Source organism: Solanum lycopersicum, chromosome 7 (genome assembly GCF_036512215.1).
Source record: "Solanum lycopersicum chromosome 7, SLM_r2.1".
Classification (NCBI taxonomy): Eukaryota; Viridiplantae; Streptophyta; class Magnoliopsida; order Solanales; family Solanaceae; genus Solanum; species Solanum lycopersicum.
Window position 1 is genome coordinate 60,539,510 of NC_090806.1, and position 16,020 is coordinate 60,555,529.

Genomic DNA, 16,020 nt, shown 5'->3' on the forward strand with positions numbered 1-16,020 from the left:
TTTTAAAAATGTAAAAATCGATTGAAAGGGCGTTTGAATTGTCTTAAAAGTTGAACAAACCTACTTTTACATCAGTTTTTGACTTGCGAAAATGTTTGGTAAACTTAAACAATAACTCAAAATAAGTAAAAAATGACATAAACTAACTAGGAAATATTTGTTAAAGTAAAAAATGACGTTTAAAATAAGTCAAAAATTAAAAGAAGATCTCTCTTTTTTTGTTTTGACTTAAAAATCACTTTTTAAAATCAATTCAAACAGACTCTTAGTTCAATCATTCTTTTAAATAAAGAGTTATTGACACCACAATAAAAATTACATGAACCCGCTAAAATATGTAATGCACTGAATGTGCCTTCTTCTTCATTAATCAAAAGTTTCAATTCCAAACTAATCACGCAAAATAAAAAGAGATATCGAATTGTCATTAATAAATTCTATCAAAAGTCAAAAGAATAAACCCAATATAAGAATTCAAATTAATCGGATTCTAACATCGGAAACCTAAACAAAAATCGGAAGCAAGAAAGTTTCTAGAAGCTCCCTAGCCTTTGTATATAATGCACCATAAAGCCCCTAACTTTAATTTTTGTTCCAACTGATCCTAATACACAGCCACAAACCCTAGCTTTTCCGTTTACAGTCTCTCAGATCTGACAAATCCGCAACACCTAATCTTATAGCCATGGGTTCCAGGAAGAACGATTACGGCGATGGCGCTAGTCCGGGGTTCGTTTATTTTTTTTTTCCTTTCTCTTTTTGTTGGATAAACAATGAACTGTTTATGAAAAGATGTAGGTGAATTGCCCAAATTATTGTTTTACATACGAAGTTTGATGTATATTGATTTGGGATTTTTGTTGTTTTGTTTTTTGTTGAACAGAAAAATCTTTATTGGAGGTGTAGCGAAAGAGACGACGCGAGGTTAGTGTTTTTGAAAACTTGTTTTGATGTATTAACTGTTTCTTGCTAGTGGGGTTTTGATTTGCTGACGAGGGTGTTAATGAAAATTGTGTAGAACAATTTGTGAAGTACTTTGAGAAGTACGGGGAGATAATAGACTCGGTGATTATGAAAGATAGGCAAACAGGTAGACCCAGAGGTTTTGGGTTCATCACTTTTGCGGATCCAACAGTTGTAGACACTGTTATTGCTGAAAACCATATTATCAATGACAAACAAGTGAGTAGTTTAGCTTCAATTTATATGGCTTTATATAGCTCTTTCTTGATGTTCAATTGTACTCGAATTTGAGTTGAAATATTAGACAACTATGGTGAATTTTGTTGACTACTTGCAATATGTAGAAGTATGGTACATATGCTGGTGAGTTGTGAGTTCATGAGCTTGGTTGAGGAGGTTGTATTTTTTTATCAGACTTCCAAGTTTTACTGATTTTGTAAGCTTTAGCTGAAAATCATATTTGTTATAAGCACCTGCAAATTGTGGTATTGATTTTTCCTGGTCAGTTTATTTGAATTGAATTGGAACATTATTGATTCCTTGCTGTATGCGCACATACTTTAGTTAGTCATATGTTTGTGAGACTGTGAGCTCGATTGGTGGGTCTCATTAATTTATTAGAGTTCCGAGTATTACATGTTTTCTTTAGCTTCAGCTGAAAATCATCTTATTATAAGTTCTTGAAATATTGTGACTTGCAAACTTGTGGTATTTTCTTTGACTTGCAAAATTTTGGTATTTTCTTTTTCCAGGTTGAGATTAAAAGAACCATCCCGAAAGGGTCTGCTGATTCAAAGGATTTTAAAACAAGGAAGATATTTGTTGGTGGCATTCCAACTACCATGACTGAAGGTAACATTGTGCCATTTTGTTCTATACTGATACTGACTAGTTCTATTGTCTGGCAGTTGCAGTAGTATTTTTTAAGCTTGAAGTATTTAAACTGTTGTCACTGTTGTCTCTTGTACATTTATTGTCAGATGAATTCAAGAACTTTTTCTCCAAGTTTGGGAAAGTAACAGAGTATGAGATCATACGAGATCACGTGTCTAAGCGTTCTAGAGGCTTTGGATTTATTGTGTTTGACAATGAAGAAGTAGTTGATAATTTGCTGGCTGAGGGAAATAGGATGGACATGATGGGTACTCAGGTAAATTTTGTAGGATATTTCTTCATGATCTCAAATGTTCTGGGACATGACTGTCGTGCGTACATAGTGGATCCTGCGCTTTCATAGCATCCCCCAGCCTAGTTTTCTCCTTTTAACATATAGCTATATGCCTTAAGGAGCTGGATCCTGCGCTTTCATAGCCTGCGCTTTCATAGCATCCCCAGCCTAGTCTTCTCCTTTTAACATATAGCTATATGCCTTAAGGAGCTGCTGCATATGTGGTAGTTTAATTTAATGCGAGGAGTATAAGTTTGTAGGTTTCTCCATTGAGTATGCATCTTTAGTGCTCAGCTGTCAGGCTATTATGCAGGTGGAACTTCTAGGTTAACTTGCTTCTTTGTTGTAGGTTGAGATCAAGAAGGCAGAACCAAAGAAACCCTCAAACCCAGCTTCTGCTCCTGCATATGGTAGTAATTCTAGGGGGCGTGGATTTGGTGATAGTTATGGAGGATTTGCTGATTCATATAGCGGTTATGACAGTGGAGGTTTTGGCCCTGCTCCTTATAGGTCATTTGGATCTAGGTATGGTGACTATGGATACAGTGGTAGATATGGAGACTTTGGCAGTAGTGAATTTGGTGGTGGTTACCGTGGAGACCCCTCTCTTGGTTATTCCAGTCGTTTTGGCTCGTATGCTGGTGGTTATGGTGGGGGATACAGTAGCAGTGGGCTAGGAGCATATGGCCGTGGAGGTGGTTATGGTGGTTATGGGGGAGCTGGCCCTGGTGCTGGTTATGAATCTGGCCCTGGTGCTGCTTACGAATCTGGCAGTGGTGCTGGTTATGGTGGATCAGGAGGTTTATATGGAAGTAGGGGAGGGTATAGTGGCAGTGGCCGTTACCATCCTTACTCCAGGTAGATTTTCCTAAGCTTTATAGGAGTTGCATTCAGGTATCTTGGTTACTGCATCCTCAGGCAAGGTCGAGTAGATATCTTGGATCACTAGCAAGAGGACACCACCTAGAAGATTTGGAGAGGCCTAGTTTGCTACTTCTAATTACGACTGTGTGACCAGATAGATATTAGCTTCGGCTTTGTCTTAGTTTATAATTTTCTCTGTTTATGAACTATGGATTAGCTAGAACCTTCTTTCAGAGTTCTTTTGTGTGTCTTGTAAGTTTGGTTTCATAGATACATATGTAGCAGGCTCGTATTGTTCTATGCTTAGTAAGTACTCTACTTCACAGGTATCACTCTATCTTAAATTTATGAGCTTTTTACTTTTAAGAGATCTATGGTGTTTGCTGGTGTCTAGTGATCAATTTGTGTGTTTTAGTGAGCTTAGCTTGGTCATGCACAATCATAGTTGTGGATATTTTGGGTTGTTTTCCTTTGTGCCACTTTAAGTTTATCAGAAATATGTGCTGAGCCAGATCCCTCGAAGAATTTGATGAAGCCAATTACCTAAAACAGTAGATTGTTGGTCTGACGATTACTTTGTTTTAGAACCTGTTTATGTTGATTTTTTAAAGTGCTCTTAAGCTAGCTCTCAAGTTTCTTAAGTAAATTAAGAAGTGTTTATAAACTATGTTGCACGGACCCTTCAAAAATGACTACATGTACGGGTCAGATACTCTAAAAGTAGTGCATTTTGTAGAATCTGAATGGGTGTGGCAAGAATTTCGGAGAGTCCAAGCAACCTGGTTTTTTTAAGCACTTGGTTTAAGCTAAAATGCTAAAAATATATGAAAAGCCACAAGTTAGAGTTTCTTACTTTAGACTTTTGGCTTATAAGTTAAAAAAACGAAAAGCAATTGAATCAAGCTTAGTTTTGGATGGATGTGCATGTCTCATTTTGATCATTCATAGCTTAGGGTGCTTGCATCCTATCTTATTGAAAGTTGAAGTGGTGCTTACTTGTTTGTGCAGGAACAACAGTCCTATAGTACTTTCTTTCTTTTTCTATTTTCTCTATCTTTACTGTCACTTAAAATATTTTGTTTTGGTAATCAAGATCTATTTTGTTTATTATCTCTCATGTTATTAGTGCCTTTAATCTCGTAAACGGCTGTAGTTGATATCGTAATTTGTGTTGAATATGTACCCGAAATTCAGCTTATGTTCTTTGTATTATCATTAAAATGTGAACATGTACACTTCTATTGTGTTGATTTGTTTTGCTAATACTCTTACCTTTTAAAGTCCCAAATTCAATCTGGGGCTTATTAAGAGTATCAAGTATGTTTAAATGGAAAAGAAGGAGAATAGTGTTGTATTAACCTTTATATTAGAAGTAATATTATCAACGATGTCCTGCTTAAGAAACGGGTTGTTAAAGGTATAACCCCTTCCACACTCAGACTTGCCACCCATTTGCAGTTACGCTCTATTGGAGTTTTGAAAAAACAAAGAAGATATCTTGAATCTTTATTCTTGTGGATGTCAATTTTTTTTCGAAGTTGTGGTTTTTAATATATAGTGCTCATGCCATCATAAAGTTATATCTCCCAAAACAAGCTGTACCTAAGCTAGACATAACGATATGACTTGAATTTAAGCTTTCTTCTTATATTTTGTTAATATCCAGTCAAAAAGTAGTAGAAAAATTGTAAGGAGTTCAATGACAGGATTTTACGTTATGAAAATTCTACCGTCTATGGTTTGCAAACTTGTATGTGTGTGAAATTTCTTTTAAGAGTGCAATTTATGAAGTGGAGAAGATCAGCAGAGAAATGGAAGGAGGATATGCTGAAGAAATGAATGTAGTCTCTTTTCCTGATGTAAGATCAATATTTGAATTATGTTGGGTATGTTGTTAATGTACTTTAGCTTACCATGTACAGTGAATAAAACGCAGGCCTTTTTCTCTGGAACATTTTTATATTACCTTTTTTTTATTTCTTACTGGTTCACAAGTTCATTCTATTGCGATCTTCATAAACATAAAAAGGAAAATATATGTCCAGATGACAGACAAGGAGAAGTATTAAATCAATCTACTTGTTCATCTAAGAATGTTGTAGGGAGGTTTTTCTAAATAAAATTCCACATGTAGAAGTCATAAAATTGAAATCTCCTCACTACAGTTCCAATCAAGCTTTTTACCTAAGCGTTTTTTTTTTCCCCATACATTGGTTGATATCAATCATCCTAAGACTTGCTGGAGTTTTTGATTCCGAAACAAACTTGCTGATAGGAAAACACATTCTCATCATGAGAGAGATTTAGCTTGGAGGGATCTCAAGAAGAAATGGTACAAAATTACTAGTCTTTATGACCACAAGGTCAATGTATGCAAGTACCAAAACGAGAGGGGGATTTACAGTGTAACAGAAACAAAGTGGTGGTCAGTTGCACTCAACACCAGCTTCTGCAGCACGGCGAGGCTTGTTTTTCCGCCTATGACGGGAAGCAGTATTGGATTCATCAGTTGTTCCATTACCATTTTCCTCTTTTACTGAATCATGCTTTTCTTTCACCCGAGTATTCCGTCTCCTCTTGTTCCCATTGATCTCCAAGTTTTGAATTCCAAGCTCAGAATCATCCTCCTCTTCAATCATCTCAACTGCTTCTTCATCAATGTCATCTTTGAGTGATTTTGTTGGCCTTCCTCTCCTCTTCTGTGGAGGGATCTTTTCTTCCTCATCACTTCCTGGATCATCAGTCAATTTCTTACCCTTTCCTCTACCTCGACCCATTTGCCTGCTAAACATCAGGAGACATGAATCAACTAGGTTAGTGTATTGGGAACACTCTTTTCTTACCAGCTCATCTTTGGAACAAAGAAACCTAATCCAGACAATATGGAATTTCAGCAGTACAGGCTGTAAAAAATAGTGTCAGCACTACCAACTGTGAGATAGTCGCACAGTGTAAGGAATTTTCAGGTATTTACCCCAATAAAAAGAATCACAAGTAAGGGGGCGTATTGAGATAATTAAATAATTAAAAGTATGCCTTCTCAAACAACATAACTTTTAGCTTAGCTTATAGATGAGATGATCACACTTCAGCAGTATAAGCTACTTCTACAATACAATGTACAGCTAGTTCTGGGGACAAGATTGCATCCAAGAAAAGAAAGAGAGAGAACAAAGAATACAACCAAACCTAACAACCAGTAAAATACTAACTTATTGAGTTATGGACTTGACAGAGTCAATCGATCAAACTAAACCTCAATCCCCAAAATTGGACTTCATAGCGTAATATCATAACTTAAGAGTGACCAAACTAAAAGGCCACTTCAAAGTGACAGTATACTTCTTTTTTGAGCCAAGGAGCACAAAATAAGGAAGAAATTCAAGTAAGAATCTACTTGTTTTTTTAAAAACAAAGGTTCTCTATTTTATTTGGGCATGGATGAAGAATTCACAGATTTGCACTTAATGTAGCTGAAGCTACCATCAAGATGAACAACATTTCCAACTTATCAAGTGTAAAGGCACAAAGCATTGAACTCAGATCATTTGGTTAAGGGCGGAAGTATATTTATATCATGTTTCCTCATTCCTGAAACATAGGTTCTTTTGAAAAGGAAGTGAAACCTTGATGAATCATTTTTCAACACTATTGCAAAAAGCAACGCAAGTATATCTTATACGTTCTTACCATTATCTAATTGTTTAAAAGCAAATGTTGCGTCACATTCCTAGATCTATTTCTGTGTATCATGCTCCTCTACAACCAACTGGAACCAGGCATCTTATTGAATCCTTTGTCCTTCATCATGTTCCTCACATTCTCAACATTATCCCACTCTCCCTCAGCAGCATAAATGTTTGAAAGGGCTACAAGACCTTCAGGCTTCTTCAGGTCCATCTGTAATATATCCTTAGCCATCTTTTCAGCAAGATCTCTCCTTGCATAGACCTTACAGCCACTGAAGAAAGCACCAACAATTGAATCTGTAACTTCTATTGCCATATCTTTGACTATATTGTAAGCCTCCTCCAGCCTCCCGACACGACACAAAAGATCAATAACACAAGCATAATGCTCTTTCCTTGCTCTAATGCCATAAGACTCCTCCATGGACCAAAAGATCTTCAAACCCTTCTCAACTAAACCACCATGACTACATGCAGAAAGAAGAGAAGTTAAGGTTACTTCATTAGGCAGCACTCCTTCATACTGCATCTTCTCGAAAAGTTTGATTGCATGTTCTATTCTGCCATGCTTCCCATAACAACTTATCATAGCATTCCATGATGCAACATTCTTCAAAGGAACAGAACTGAAAACATTCCAAGCATCTTCTACACTCCCACATCGACTGTACATGTCAATGAGAGCACTAGCGACAAAGACATTAGCAAAAAGCTCTAATCTATATGCTAAGCCATGGATTTCTTTCCCTGTATATGCAGAGTCAATCAACCCACAGACTGGCAGAAGCCCAGTGAGCGTGATTTCATTAGGCTTCACTCCAGCATCCAACATTTCCTGCAATAATGCTAGAGCTTCAGTTGATCTGTGGCTCTGAACATACCCTGAGACCATTGCATTCCAGGTAACCAAATCTGGAGTCAACCCCTCTTCACTCATTTTTGAGAGTAACATAAAAGCTGTGTCACAGTCTCCTCTCCTAGCATATCCAGCGATCATTACATTCCATGTAAAATCATTAGGCTTTATGCCTTCTAACCTCATTTTTTCAAACAAAATAAAGGATTCTTCAATTTTCCCCACGTTAGCATATGAATATATCATTGATGTCCAAGATACAATATCTCTCTCGACCATTACATTAAAAACTAAACGAGCATATTCCGTACTGCCACATTTGCCATACATATTAATCAAGGAATTGGCAACCGATAGCTCTGACTCAAATCCCATTCTATATATCATACTCTGCACTTCCTTTCCTTTGTTCAGATCCATTAGACCAACACATACTTTTAACACTAAAGCAAATGTGTACTTGTTCGGAATAGTTCTTGATTGTTGAAGAAGAGAGAAGTACCCAATGGATTTCTCAGGGTAGCCATGGAATGCTAAAGCTGAAATCATCCAATTAAATGCAAAAATATTCAGGTTTGTTGTTCTTTGGAACACAAGCTCAGCAGAACCTAGATCCCCGCAACTTGCGTAGGCACCGATGAGCTTGGAATTCAATGACAAAGCATTCATGTCAGTGTGTGATGTTAACATTAATGCATGAATTTGCTTGCACGGTTGCAGCAACTTGTCTTTCAAGCATTTTTGTAGTAACAAGCCAAAACCGCTTACAGACAGGTTGATTGGGGATAAGAGGTACAATTTCATGTCCAAAAGGAAGTCTCAAATAGAAACACTCTTACATGTGTTGATTTTCGATATTTTACTGGAATCTGCAATTGTAAGACTGTAAGATAACATAGTCAAATACAATAGAACCCAATTCAAAACCCAAAAGCGCAACCTTTAACATCAATCTTGTTCATACAACCACGAACACGAGATGATCAAATTCCCATTCCTAACCACAAAAAGATATAAAAACAATTCAAAATTGAGTTCTTTATCATCCTGCAAAGATCTGGAGAGACAGCAAGTCAGTCCTACTGATTCAAGAGTACTGAATCAAAAAATCTAACTCTTGCAGACAAAGCCACAGAAGCCTCAATTTCTACATCTGGTAAACATTCCTCCATTTGTAAACTGAAGACTCACTGTAAGACAGACACATATTGCTAATTAACCAGTAATAGTACCCTACATCCCCATCAGAAGCAAAATCAAGAAAGCAATACACCCTTTACACTCTATTAGAAGGATTTGAGTTAAACGAATCACTTTACAGTCACAAATGAGATCTCATTGAACATCAACACAAACATGCAAATCCAAACTAACAAAAGAGAAATTAGATCCAAAAGATTAGAACAGAAATCACCATCAACTCTTATAAAAATCAAAAGACACAGTGGGAGAAACCAAAAACTGATAGATGGGTACTCACCAAATGACTCACTGGAGCAAAAATAATCAGTCAAACCATGAGATGAAACTTCAAGAACACGTCGACCCAGATTTGTTTACCTCGAATATATACCCTCCTAGCCACTAAAATCAGCAAAAACGAAAAGGGTCAAGAACAGATCCAGAATAGCTTGCAACCCAAATACAGAAAGTTAATAAAAATGAAGTCTTGGTCGTCAACTGAGATGACAGTAGAGCTCCTCCATCAGCAGAAAAAGAAACATGGAACAGAGAGAGAGGAGAGCTAAAGAAGAGTGGAAAAGGATATTTGCTCAACGGTTGTGTAGAGGCTGCAAGTGTGAGTTAACTTAGCTACATAAGGAGAGAGTATGGTACTCCCAATCTCTCATCTGCTTACCAGTAAAATGTGTGTATTTGAAAACCAACTAATTTACATAATCTATTAATTAGACACTATAATTGGTAAGCATAAACATTATGTTTTATTTTTTGTTTCAGTGTCCGATATTTAAATTGAAGTTCGACTAAATCTTTACTTATACACTTCCTAATAAATACTATCTCATATCCGAAGAAATTCGATTTTGAGATCTCTTGGTTAAAAAATGTAAGACCCTTCTTTAGATAAATTTTAATGTGTGAAGAAGTATATGTATATATTAAAAAATATTAAATATTATTCGTATATATTTACAAGTACGACTACTAGTAGTAATATTGAATACACACGTTTTAAAAAAATAAACGGAATGATTTGAGAGATTTTTGTATTTTGTTCCTAACATTTTTTTGATAGTTAAGCTTGTTAATTTATTTACCTATTTTTTTTAATGGTCGATTAACTAGACCATTCCACTACACGAAGTTTCAATTACATATTTGAATTCATTTAAAACAAGAGTTTTAAGCACTTGTGTTATTGTGTGTTCCATACACGCATATCCACGTTAGAAAAATTAATCACATTATGTGATATATAATTGGTCACATCATTTTTATATTCTTATACGAAAATATACTTTTATCTTTTATTTTATTTTCTTTTTAGAATTTAAGTTTTATATGATTTTGACTAAAAATGATATTTTACAAATATTTACAGCCATTTTTTTGATAATAATTCGCAAGGAACTCCACTTTTGTTTTTACTTTTATAAAACAAATCCATCCAATGAAACATATACAAAAATATATAAAAAATAAAATCTTTAGAAAAATGACTCTTACTAAAGTGGAACACAAAATGATGAAGTTTATCAAAGTTATAGTTTGGAAATTTTGATTTTAGAATAGCGAGCTGGAGTTTCATATATCAAAACTTTAAAAATTAGCATCGATTGATTGAGGATAATTTTTTTCAGATAGACTTTCATGTCAAAAGAGTTGGCTAAATGGTAGTGCTAACAAGATTAAAAATAGTGATTAATATTTAATACCAAGTATCAAAAATGGCTATTTACCAATATTACACGACGTAATTATTCTTCCTTTATTGAATACTCAAAAATAGTGAAAACGAATGACGTTAGTCTTCGAAACTTGCTCATTTTTCAAATCATTATTGATCATATTCTTTAATACTATCATTTTAGTACAAATTAAAGACTGACAAAACAAGAAGAAAGTTTACCATAAAAATTCTCTTTCTTTTATTGAAAAAAATTCAGTCCATACAGCCTCTAATTTCAATGAAAATATTATGTTTGTGAATTAAAGTATATATACACACACTTTAATTCACAGTAAATACTGGTAAGCATAAATTTGGACATTGGTGGATAGTGAGAAAAACAACATTTCTCCACTTTTGATAGTACGTTGTAATTGAAGAGCACATAAGAAGCAATTGTTATCGACTTAAAAGCTTAGTTCGATCCTCGTATAGCACATTCTTCAGCTCGTGTTAGTGCGTCAGTTATAACATCTATTGTCCAATCCTTGACATCTTCCTGCAATCAAATGAAACAACATAGTCATTCATGCAGCTGAACCAGGAAGATTATTGAGGGAACAAGAAAGCATAAATGGTACATTACCACTTTATAAGATAACTAAAACACGATGATCTCAGGAACACAAGTGACGGGTAATTCTATCCACCAAGGGTTGGACAAATGTGAAGAAACCACCTAGTGTTATTTTTGCCTCTACTAGGATTTAAACTTGAGACCTCATGGTTGTCAACTACTTTGTTGACACTAAGACATGCCCTTGGCACCCAAGTAATGCAATGCAAATACCAACAACTCCAATTTTTGTTTTTTCCTCTTTCGAAGGAAATGGGATGTCAAATACCAAGAAGTTCAATTTTGAATAAGTTCAAACTTGACTGTGCTTGATTTCATGTTAAATGCATGATACTACGTGTGGATGATTGTTGAAAATTACCCAATTTTGAAATAATATTTGTCAAAGTAATTATCTTTAGGCTTCTTATTCGTTGAATAGCACAAAGTACATTTTTTACACATGTTTAGCCATTTTTGACACAAATTTGTTGATAATCAATCCTTCTTTATGAAAATATGAGAATTTTTATCAATTATCGTTTCCGTTAATTTCAATTATCACTAATTTTCACTAAAATGTTATTTCATAAAGTTCACTATCTATGGGGCCTCAAATTTCAAGAGGTCTAAAGCAAAAGCTTCATTGATTTTCCTCTTGAGCCATTCTTGTCCCTTAAATGGTGACACTTAGAAAAATTCTTCGTACACCACTGCCTCCACACCCTCCTACCTAAGGTCATGTCTTTGGTAACCTGAAGCCGTGTCATGTTCTGTCTAATCACCTGTCCCCAATACATCTTCGATCTAACTCTACCTCTCCTCGTACCAACTAGAAACTACACGAGAACTTGAGGATTTAGTTAAAATTTTATCTGGATCCCTCGGATTTATCTATGCTAAAACCGTATGATAGCTCTATTACAATTAGCAAGAGACCAAAAGCACTAACGTGGTTTCAGATTTTCACCTTGTCATAAATATCAATGTAAGTCCATATTCACAATAACAGTGACAAAGGGCTTCACCTCTAAATTCACTGGTAGAAGCAGATAATAGGGAAACAGAAAGGAATAATGGGGTTACGACAAACACGGATAAGGTCTAGATGGGTTGGAGTAAAATTGAGAAGCCACTAGGAAATATCGGGAGGGAGCAAATACCGCGATAAATTAAGGATTTGGTGCAGGCATGAACCATTGAAAATGTTGCGTCAGTAACGACTATGACTAGTCAAGAGTAAGCTGTTTGCTGAAGGAGATGGAGGAGAAATACTGATAGGATCCTGCAAGGTAGTGCAAATGATAAATGGAAGGTATACAACTAACAGGAATATAGGGGCGACTATCGGATTAAAACATAAAGTGAAACAAGAATCTTATAATAGAGTGTGTCGTCTAAATATCCGTCCATACTAGTTAGTAGTCATATATTGCTTCTATAATTTCTTGTCCTTTGATTCTGCTACTATTTGTACTTCCATTACTTCTTTTTTTGGATTGCTTGGACGGTTGTTCATTGAGCCAAGGGTCTATTGGATGCAACCACACTACCTCTTAGGTAGGGATAAGGTCTGCGCAAACTCTATCTTCCCTTGACTCCAATGAGTGGATTACACTCCAACGAGTCACAAGATTTGATTTTATTTTTTTATTTTTTATGAAGTGAGATTTCATTAAGGCATCTAGTAGAAGTAAGGATACAAAAGGTGGGGGATCTGTCAGCTCAGTAAGAACAAAGAACTTAGGGGTCGTTTGGTTTGAATTCAAGTTATAATGGGATTATTTTTTATTGAGAGTTTGGTTTATTGCAAAGTGATGTAATAAAAGGATTGAAAGAGACATTTTTGTCATTTACTTATTTTATCTGGGATTACTATACCACCCAAAGGGAGGGATAACTTATCCGGGTACTAATTTTTAATCCCGGAATAAGTTATTTCGGACTTGCCAACTAAACAACAAATTAAGTGATACTATAATTTAATCCCAAGACTATTTGATATTATCCTTCCCACCAAACGACCCCTTACAAAGCTAAAGAGCTGACAAAATCCAGGTAATAATCTAAGTTATTTACAGGGGAAATGTTGGCCCAACTAAAAAAGTTAACCAAAGGACTAGCCTTAAGCTTACAAATTGGAATTAAAACTCCATCAAAATATCTACTGTTTCTTTCATTCCAAATAACCCAAAAAATACAAGTTGGGGTCATGAATCATGATCTAGATTTTTCCGATAGATTTTCTAACTTCCATAGAGCTCCAACTAGTGTAGGCATCTCTGATATTAAAGGGGCATGGACCAACTTATACCAAAAAGTGCTAGATCTCATAAGATTTCATTTTCTTGAAACAATAACTTAAATGATAGGTTTGCAGCTAATGAAAAAAAGAGAAATGGATTAAATTTGTTGTACATCACCCAAAAAGTCATGGGAAAAGATTAGTTTTGACTGCCAGGAGATCGTCATTGTAGTTGCAGGAATAGTGGACAAACACTCGTGCTGCCAGAATAACTCCTGAAGAAAATAAATGCAGGTAACTGCAGGAACGGTCACCAAAAAGGCGTGTGGTGTTGCTGGAAAGATGTGCAGCTCCACCAAAAAAGCCACGGAAAAAAATGTGAGGTGTCACTGAAAAGGTTTCTAGAAACACGCTCGATGCTACGTAACGATCACCAAGATTAGGCCCGGTGCAATCACAATAATCACTGACATTAGCCATGATATTACGAAACGGGCACGGTAAATAAGAGTAATGCCCATCGGAATGAGGGTTTTAGATTCTACTAAGATCATACAAGATTCTGATAGCATGTGAGGAATTAAGAGAAGAGAAAATATGTATTAACTACTTTCCGATAATTAATACAATATACACTTACTTTAGGTGAAAAACAAAAGATCTTGCATCTAACCCATTCGAAAAGTAAAATATCACTAGTATAGAAACTTGACTAGCTATCTAACACCACCTTAATTTTGCACTAAGGTTGGCATGCCTAGTTCTAGACCAACAGGCAAACAATGTGACCATACCGATAAACCTCTAGACCCTACAACATCATTTGTCATTATTGATATTCTGCTAAAAAGCATTCCCACTAGTAGCCTGAATGTCTTACATCTATAGGAAGCTTTCTAACCCATTTTGTTTGTTCTCTAGAATGTTAGCAGGAAAAATACCTATCACCAGATAAATGAAAGGTTAAAGAAGTATGCATTTACCATCTTCAAAGGCTCCCCTGTCCTAAGCTTTGCATTTGGACGAGCTAGTTTAGATTCAAACGGAGTTCTTGGTCGCACTTCCTGAACTGATTCCCATTCCTCGCGGGTAAGCATCCTAACTGTTCCTTGACCAGCAGGCGCATTCATTATTTTTCGCTCAATCATATCTTGCGACTTTGAGTCATCATACTGCATGCAAACACAATTGTAACTTATAAGCTACTCAGTTGATTTATAGATTGTAAAACATACAAGCAAGTTTACTACACCAAAGAATTGAAAATATCTTAGTGTTCACCCCAAGTCTAACACATCCCTACCTGTAGAATAAACTTTTAAAAGTAACGACTCAATGCAATAAACCTTGGCTTGTATGGGGAGACTTCAACACTCTTCTACAAAGTCAAGATAGATTGTATGGTGCCCCAGTAACAAGAGACGAATGTGAGCTATGAATGTTGATGGTCAGTTGTGTTGGAAGGTGGGAGATAAAGTTTCGAAATATATTCTTAAGCTATATGGTAGAACATTCAACTCGAAAAAAGTCCTATAGTAAACTATTATTTCTAAAAATCATGTCTTTCACCCCTCTCGCATTGTTTGTTTTCAACTCAAGATCTTTATTGTTTTACATGTAAGAGTAGCAAATGTTTTTCTAAAGCTTGAATTATCACATTGACATTTTTTTTGGTGACACATAACATTTTTGTGCAAACGCTATGTCCTCAATACTAGTTCCATGTATGACCTATTAGAAAACAGTTCCATGTATGAATGTAGTAGATTACATCATACGCCCTTCATTTCATTGAATGATCACCTGTTTTGACGGACATGTATTTTAAGAATAAAATGTTTAACCACATTACTGTATTCACTTTGGTCATAGAATGTTTGAAGTAATAGTTTTGTCAAGAAAAATGGAATAATTAGTTGAAAACACGTCATGCCATTTTACTATTTATATGAAGTAGTATTTCTTATATTAGTATGAATTGTTTGAGAGAGAGAAGTTTTATATGAGTTAGTCAGTAGGTTATTTTTGGAGGGAACACTATCTTAAGTCAGTTTTACTAGCTTTGTGCTATCTTTTAGGTCTTTATAAGTTGTATAATTGATTAACCATTTTCTGTAAATTGTAGGGCAAGATAGATGAATTGGAAGGTGGATTTATTTTGTTTGATTCTGTTACTAGTCTTCATGCTGCCCTACTATCATTGCTACCTGATGCTTTGCAACAGTGGTAAGTTGCTTTAATTATGATCATGCTCAATTAAAACTTCAGTTTTCACCTTTATGCGCCTTTATTGAATCTGGTTTTTCCTCTTTTTTTCTGTTCTTTTTAACCTATCTATACTTCTATTTTTATTTTTTTGTTCTTGCTGTTGATGAGAATCAGACGAAGCTGCTTTCTGTGCTGCCATTTTAGTCCCAAGATGCTTCTAGGCACAAAAATGTGATCTTTTCTTTCCCTTTGGAATGAAGAAGGTCTAAGCCTATTACTAGGATAGTATGCAGTTGCTCCCATGCTGATCTAATATACAATTTAGATGGATGTGCTTTGTGGAAATATCAGGATAGTATTTACAAGAATCACTACATGGGTTTTATTTGCCCAATTTCCCCGTCTAAGCGTAATTCTTACCTGCAACCTTGGCTATACTTTCTCATGCACATGGAAGTTTCATGGTGGTTACTTTAAAAAAGATTAAGTAGATAGTGTCCTTCTGTATGCTTGCTAGTTGCTTCATCACCTTATATGTACTTTGTTGAAAGTACTAATTT

General features: G+C 35.4%; 4 protein-coding genes across 6 annotated transcripts; 1 reads left to right on the forward strand and 3 right to left on the reverse strand.

Annotated features, from left to right (window-relative positions):
• The first annotated feature begins 317 nt into the window (after positions 1 to 317).
• On the forward strand, positions 318 to 3,363 carry LOC101265253 (heterogeneous nuclear ribonucleoprotein 1). Its single transcript, XM_004243542.5, has 6 exons — positions 318 to 729; positions 884 to 924; positions 1,019 to 1,182; positions 1,716 to 1,815; positions 1,944 to 2,113; positions 2,481 to 3,363. Exons 1-6 carry the CDS (start codon positions 686 to 688, stop codon positions 2,991 to 2,993), a joined length of 1,032 nt encoding a protein of 343 aa, XP_004243590.1. The 5' UTR covers positions 318 to 685; the 3' UTR covers positions 2,994 to 3,363.
• Positions 3,364 to 5,058: 1,695 nt separating this feature from the next.
• LOC101265658 (pentatricopeptide repeat-containing protein At5g59600) lies at positions 5,059 to 9,388 on the reverse strand. Of its 3 annotated transcripts, none has more exons than XM_026032023.2 (4): positions 9,021 to 9,305; positions 8,481 to 8,597; positions 6,686 to 8,409; positions 5,059 to 5,779 (listed from the first exon to the last, which is right to left on the reverse strand). In XM_026032023.2, exon 3 carries the CDS (start codon positions 8,342 to 8,344, stop codon positions 6,755 to 6,757), a length of 1,590 nt encoding a protein of 529 aa, XP_025887808.1. In that variant the 5' UTR covers positions 8,345 to 8,409; positions 8,481 to 8,597; positions 9,021 to 9,305; the 3' UTR covers positions 5,059 to 5,779; positions 6,686 to 6,754. The 3 variants fall into 3 exon arrangements, with proteins under 3 accessions (XP_025887808.1, XP_069143102.1, XP_010323914.1); XM_069287001.1 differs by having other exon boundaries at positions 5,268 to 5,776; XM_010325612.4 differs by having other exon boundaries at positions 5,268 to 5,776; positions 6,686 to 8,597; positions 9,021 to 9,388.
• LOC101264948 (uncharacterized) lies at positions 5,422 to 5,772 on the reverse strand. The gene has a single exon (XM_019214735.2). It carries the CDS (start codon positions 5,770 to 5,772, stop codon positions 5,422 to 5,424), a length of 351 nt encoding a protein of 116 aa, XP_019070280.2.
• A 1,436-nt stretch (positions 9,389 to 10,824) lies between the features above and the next one.
• On the reverse strand, positions 10,825 to 14,445 carry LOC104648420 (uncharacterized). Its single transcript, XM_019214771.3, has 2 exons — positions 14,236 to 14,445; positions 10,825 to 10,950 (listed from the first exon to the last, which is right to left on the reverse strand). Exons 1-2 carry the CDS (start codon positions 14,428 to 14,430, stop codon positions 10,867 to 10,869), a joined length of 279 nt encoding a protein of 92 aa, XP_019070316.1. The 5' UTR covers positions 14,431 to 14,445; the 3' UTR covers positions 10,825 to 10,866.
• Between the last annotated feature and the right edge of the window lie 1,575 nt (positions 14,446 to 16,020).

Bases quoted from the DNA above. Each gene is read 5' to 3' on its own strand.
- LOC101264948 (XM_019214735.2), bottom strand. From the start codon at position 5,772: ATGGGTCGAGGTAGAGGAAAGGGTAAGAAATTGACTGATGATCCAGGA.
- LOC101265658 (XM_026032023.2), bottom strand. From the start codon at position 8,344: ATGAAATTGTACCTCTTATCCCCAATCAACCTGTCTGTAAGCGGTTTT.
- LOC101265253 (XM_004243542.5), top strand. From the start codon at position 686: ATGGGTTCCAGGAAGAACGATTACGGCGATGGCGCTAGTCCGGG. The intron at 925-1,018 runs GTTAGTGTTTTT...AAAATTGTGTAG, and splicing joins AGCGAAAGAGACGACGCGAG to AACAATTTGTGAAGTACTTT. The intron at 2,114-2,480 runs GTAAATTTTGTA...TCTTTGTTGTAG, and splicing joins TGGACATGATGGGTACTCAG to GTTGAGATCAAGAAGGCAGA.
- LOC104648420 (XM_019214771.3), bottom strand. From the start codon at position 14,430: ATGCAGTATGATGACTCAAAGTCGCAAGATATGATTGAGCGAAAAATA. The intron at 10,951-14,235 runs GTAAATGCATAC...ATTTGATTGCAG, and splicing joins CAGGGGAGCCTTTGAAGATG to GAAGATGTCAAGGATTGGAC.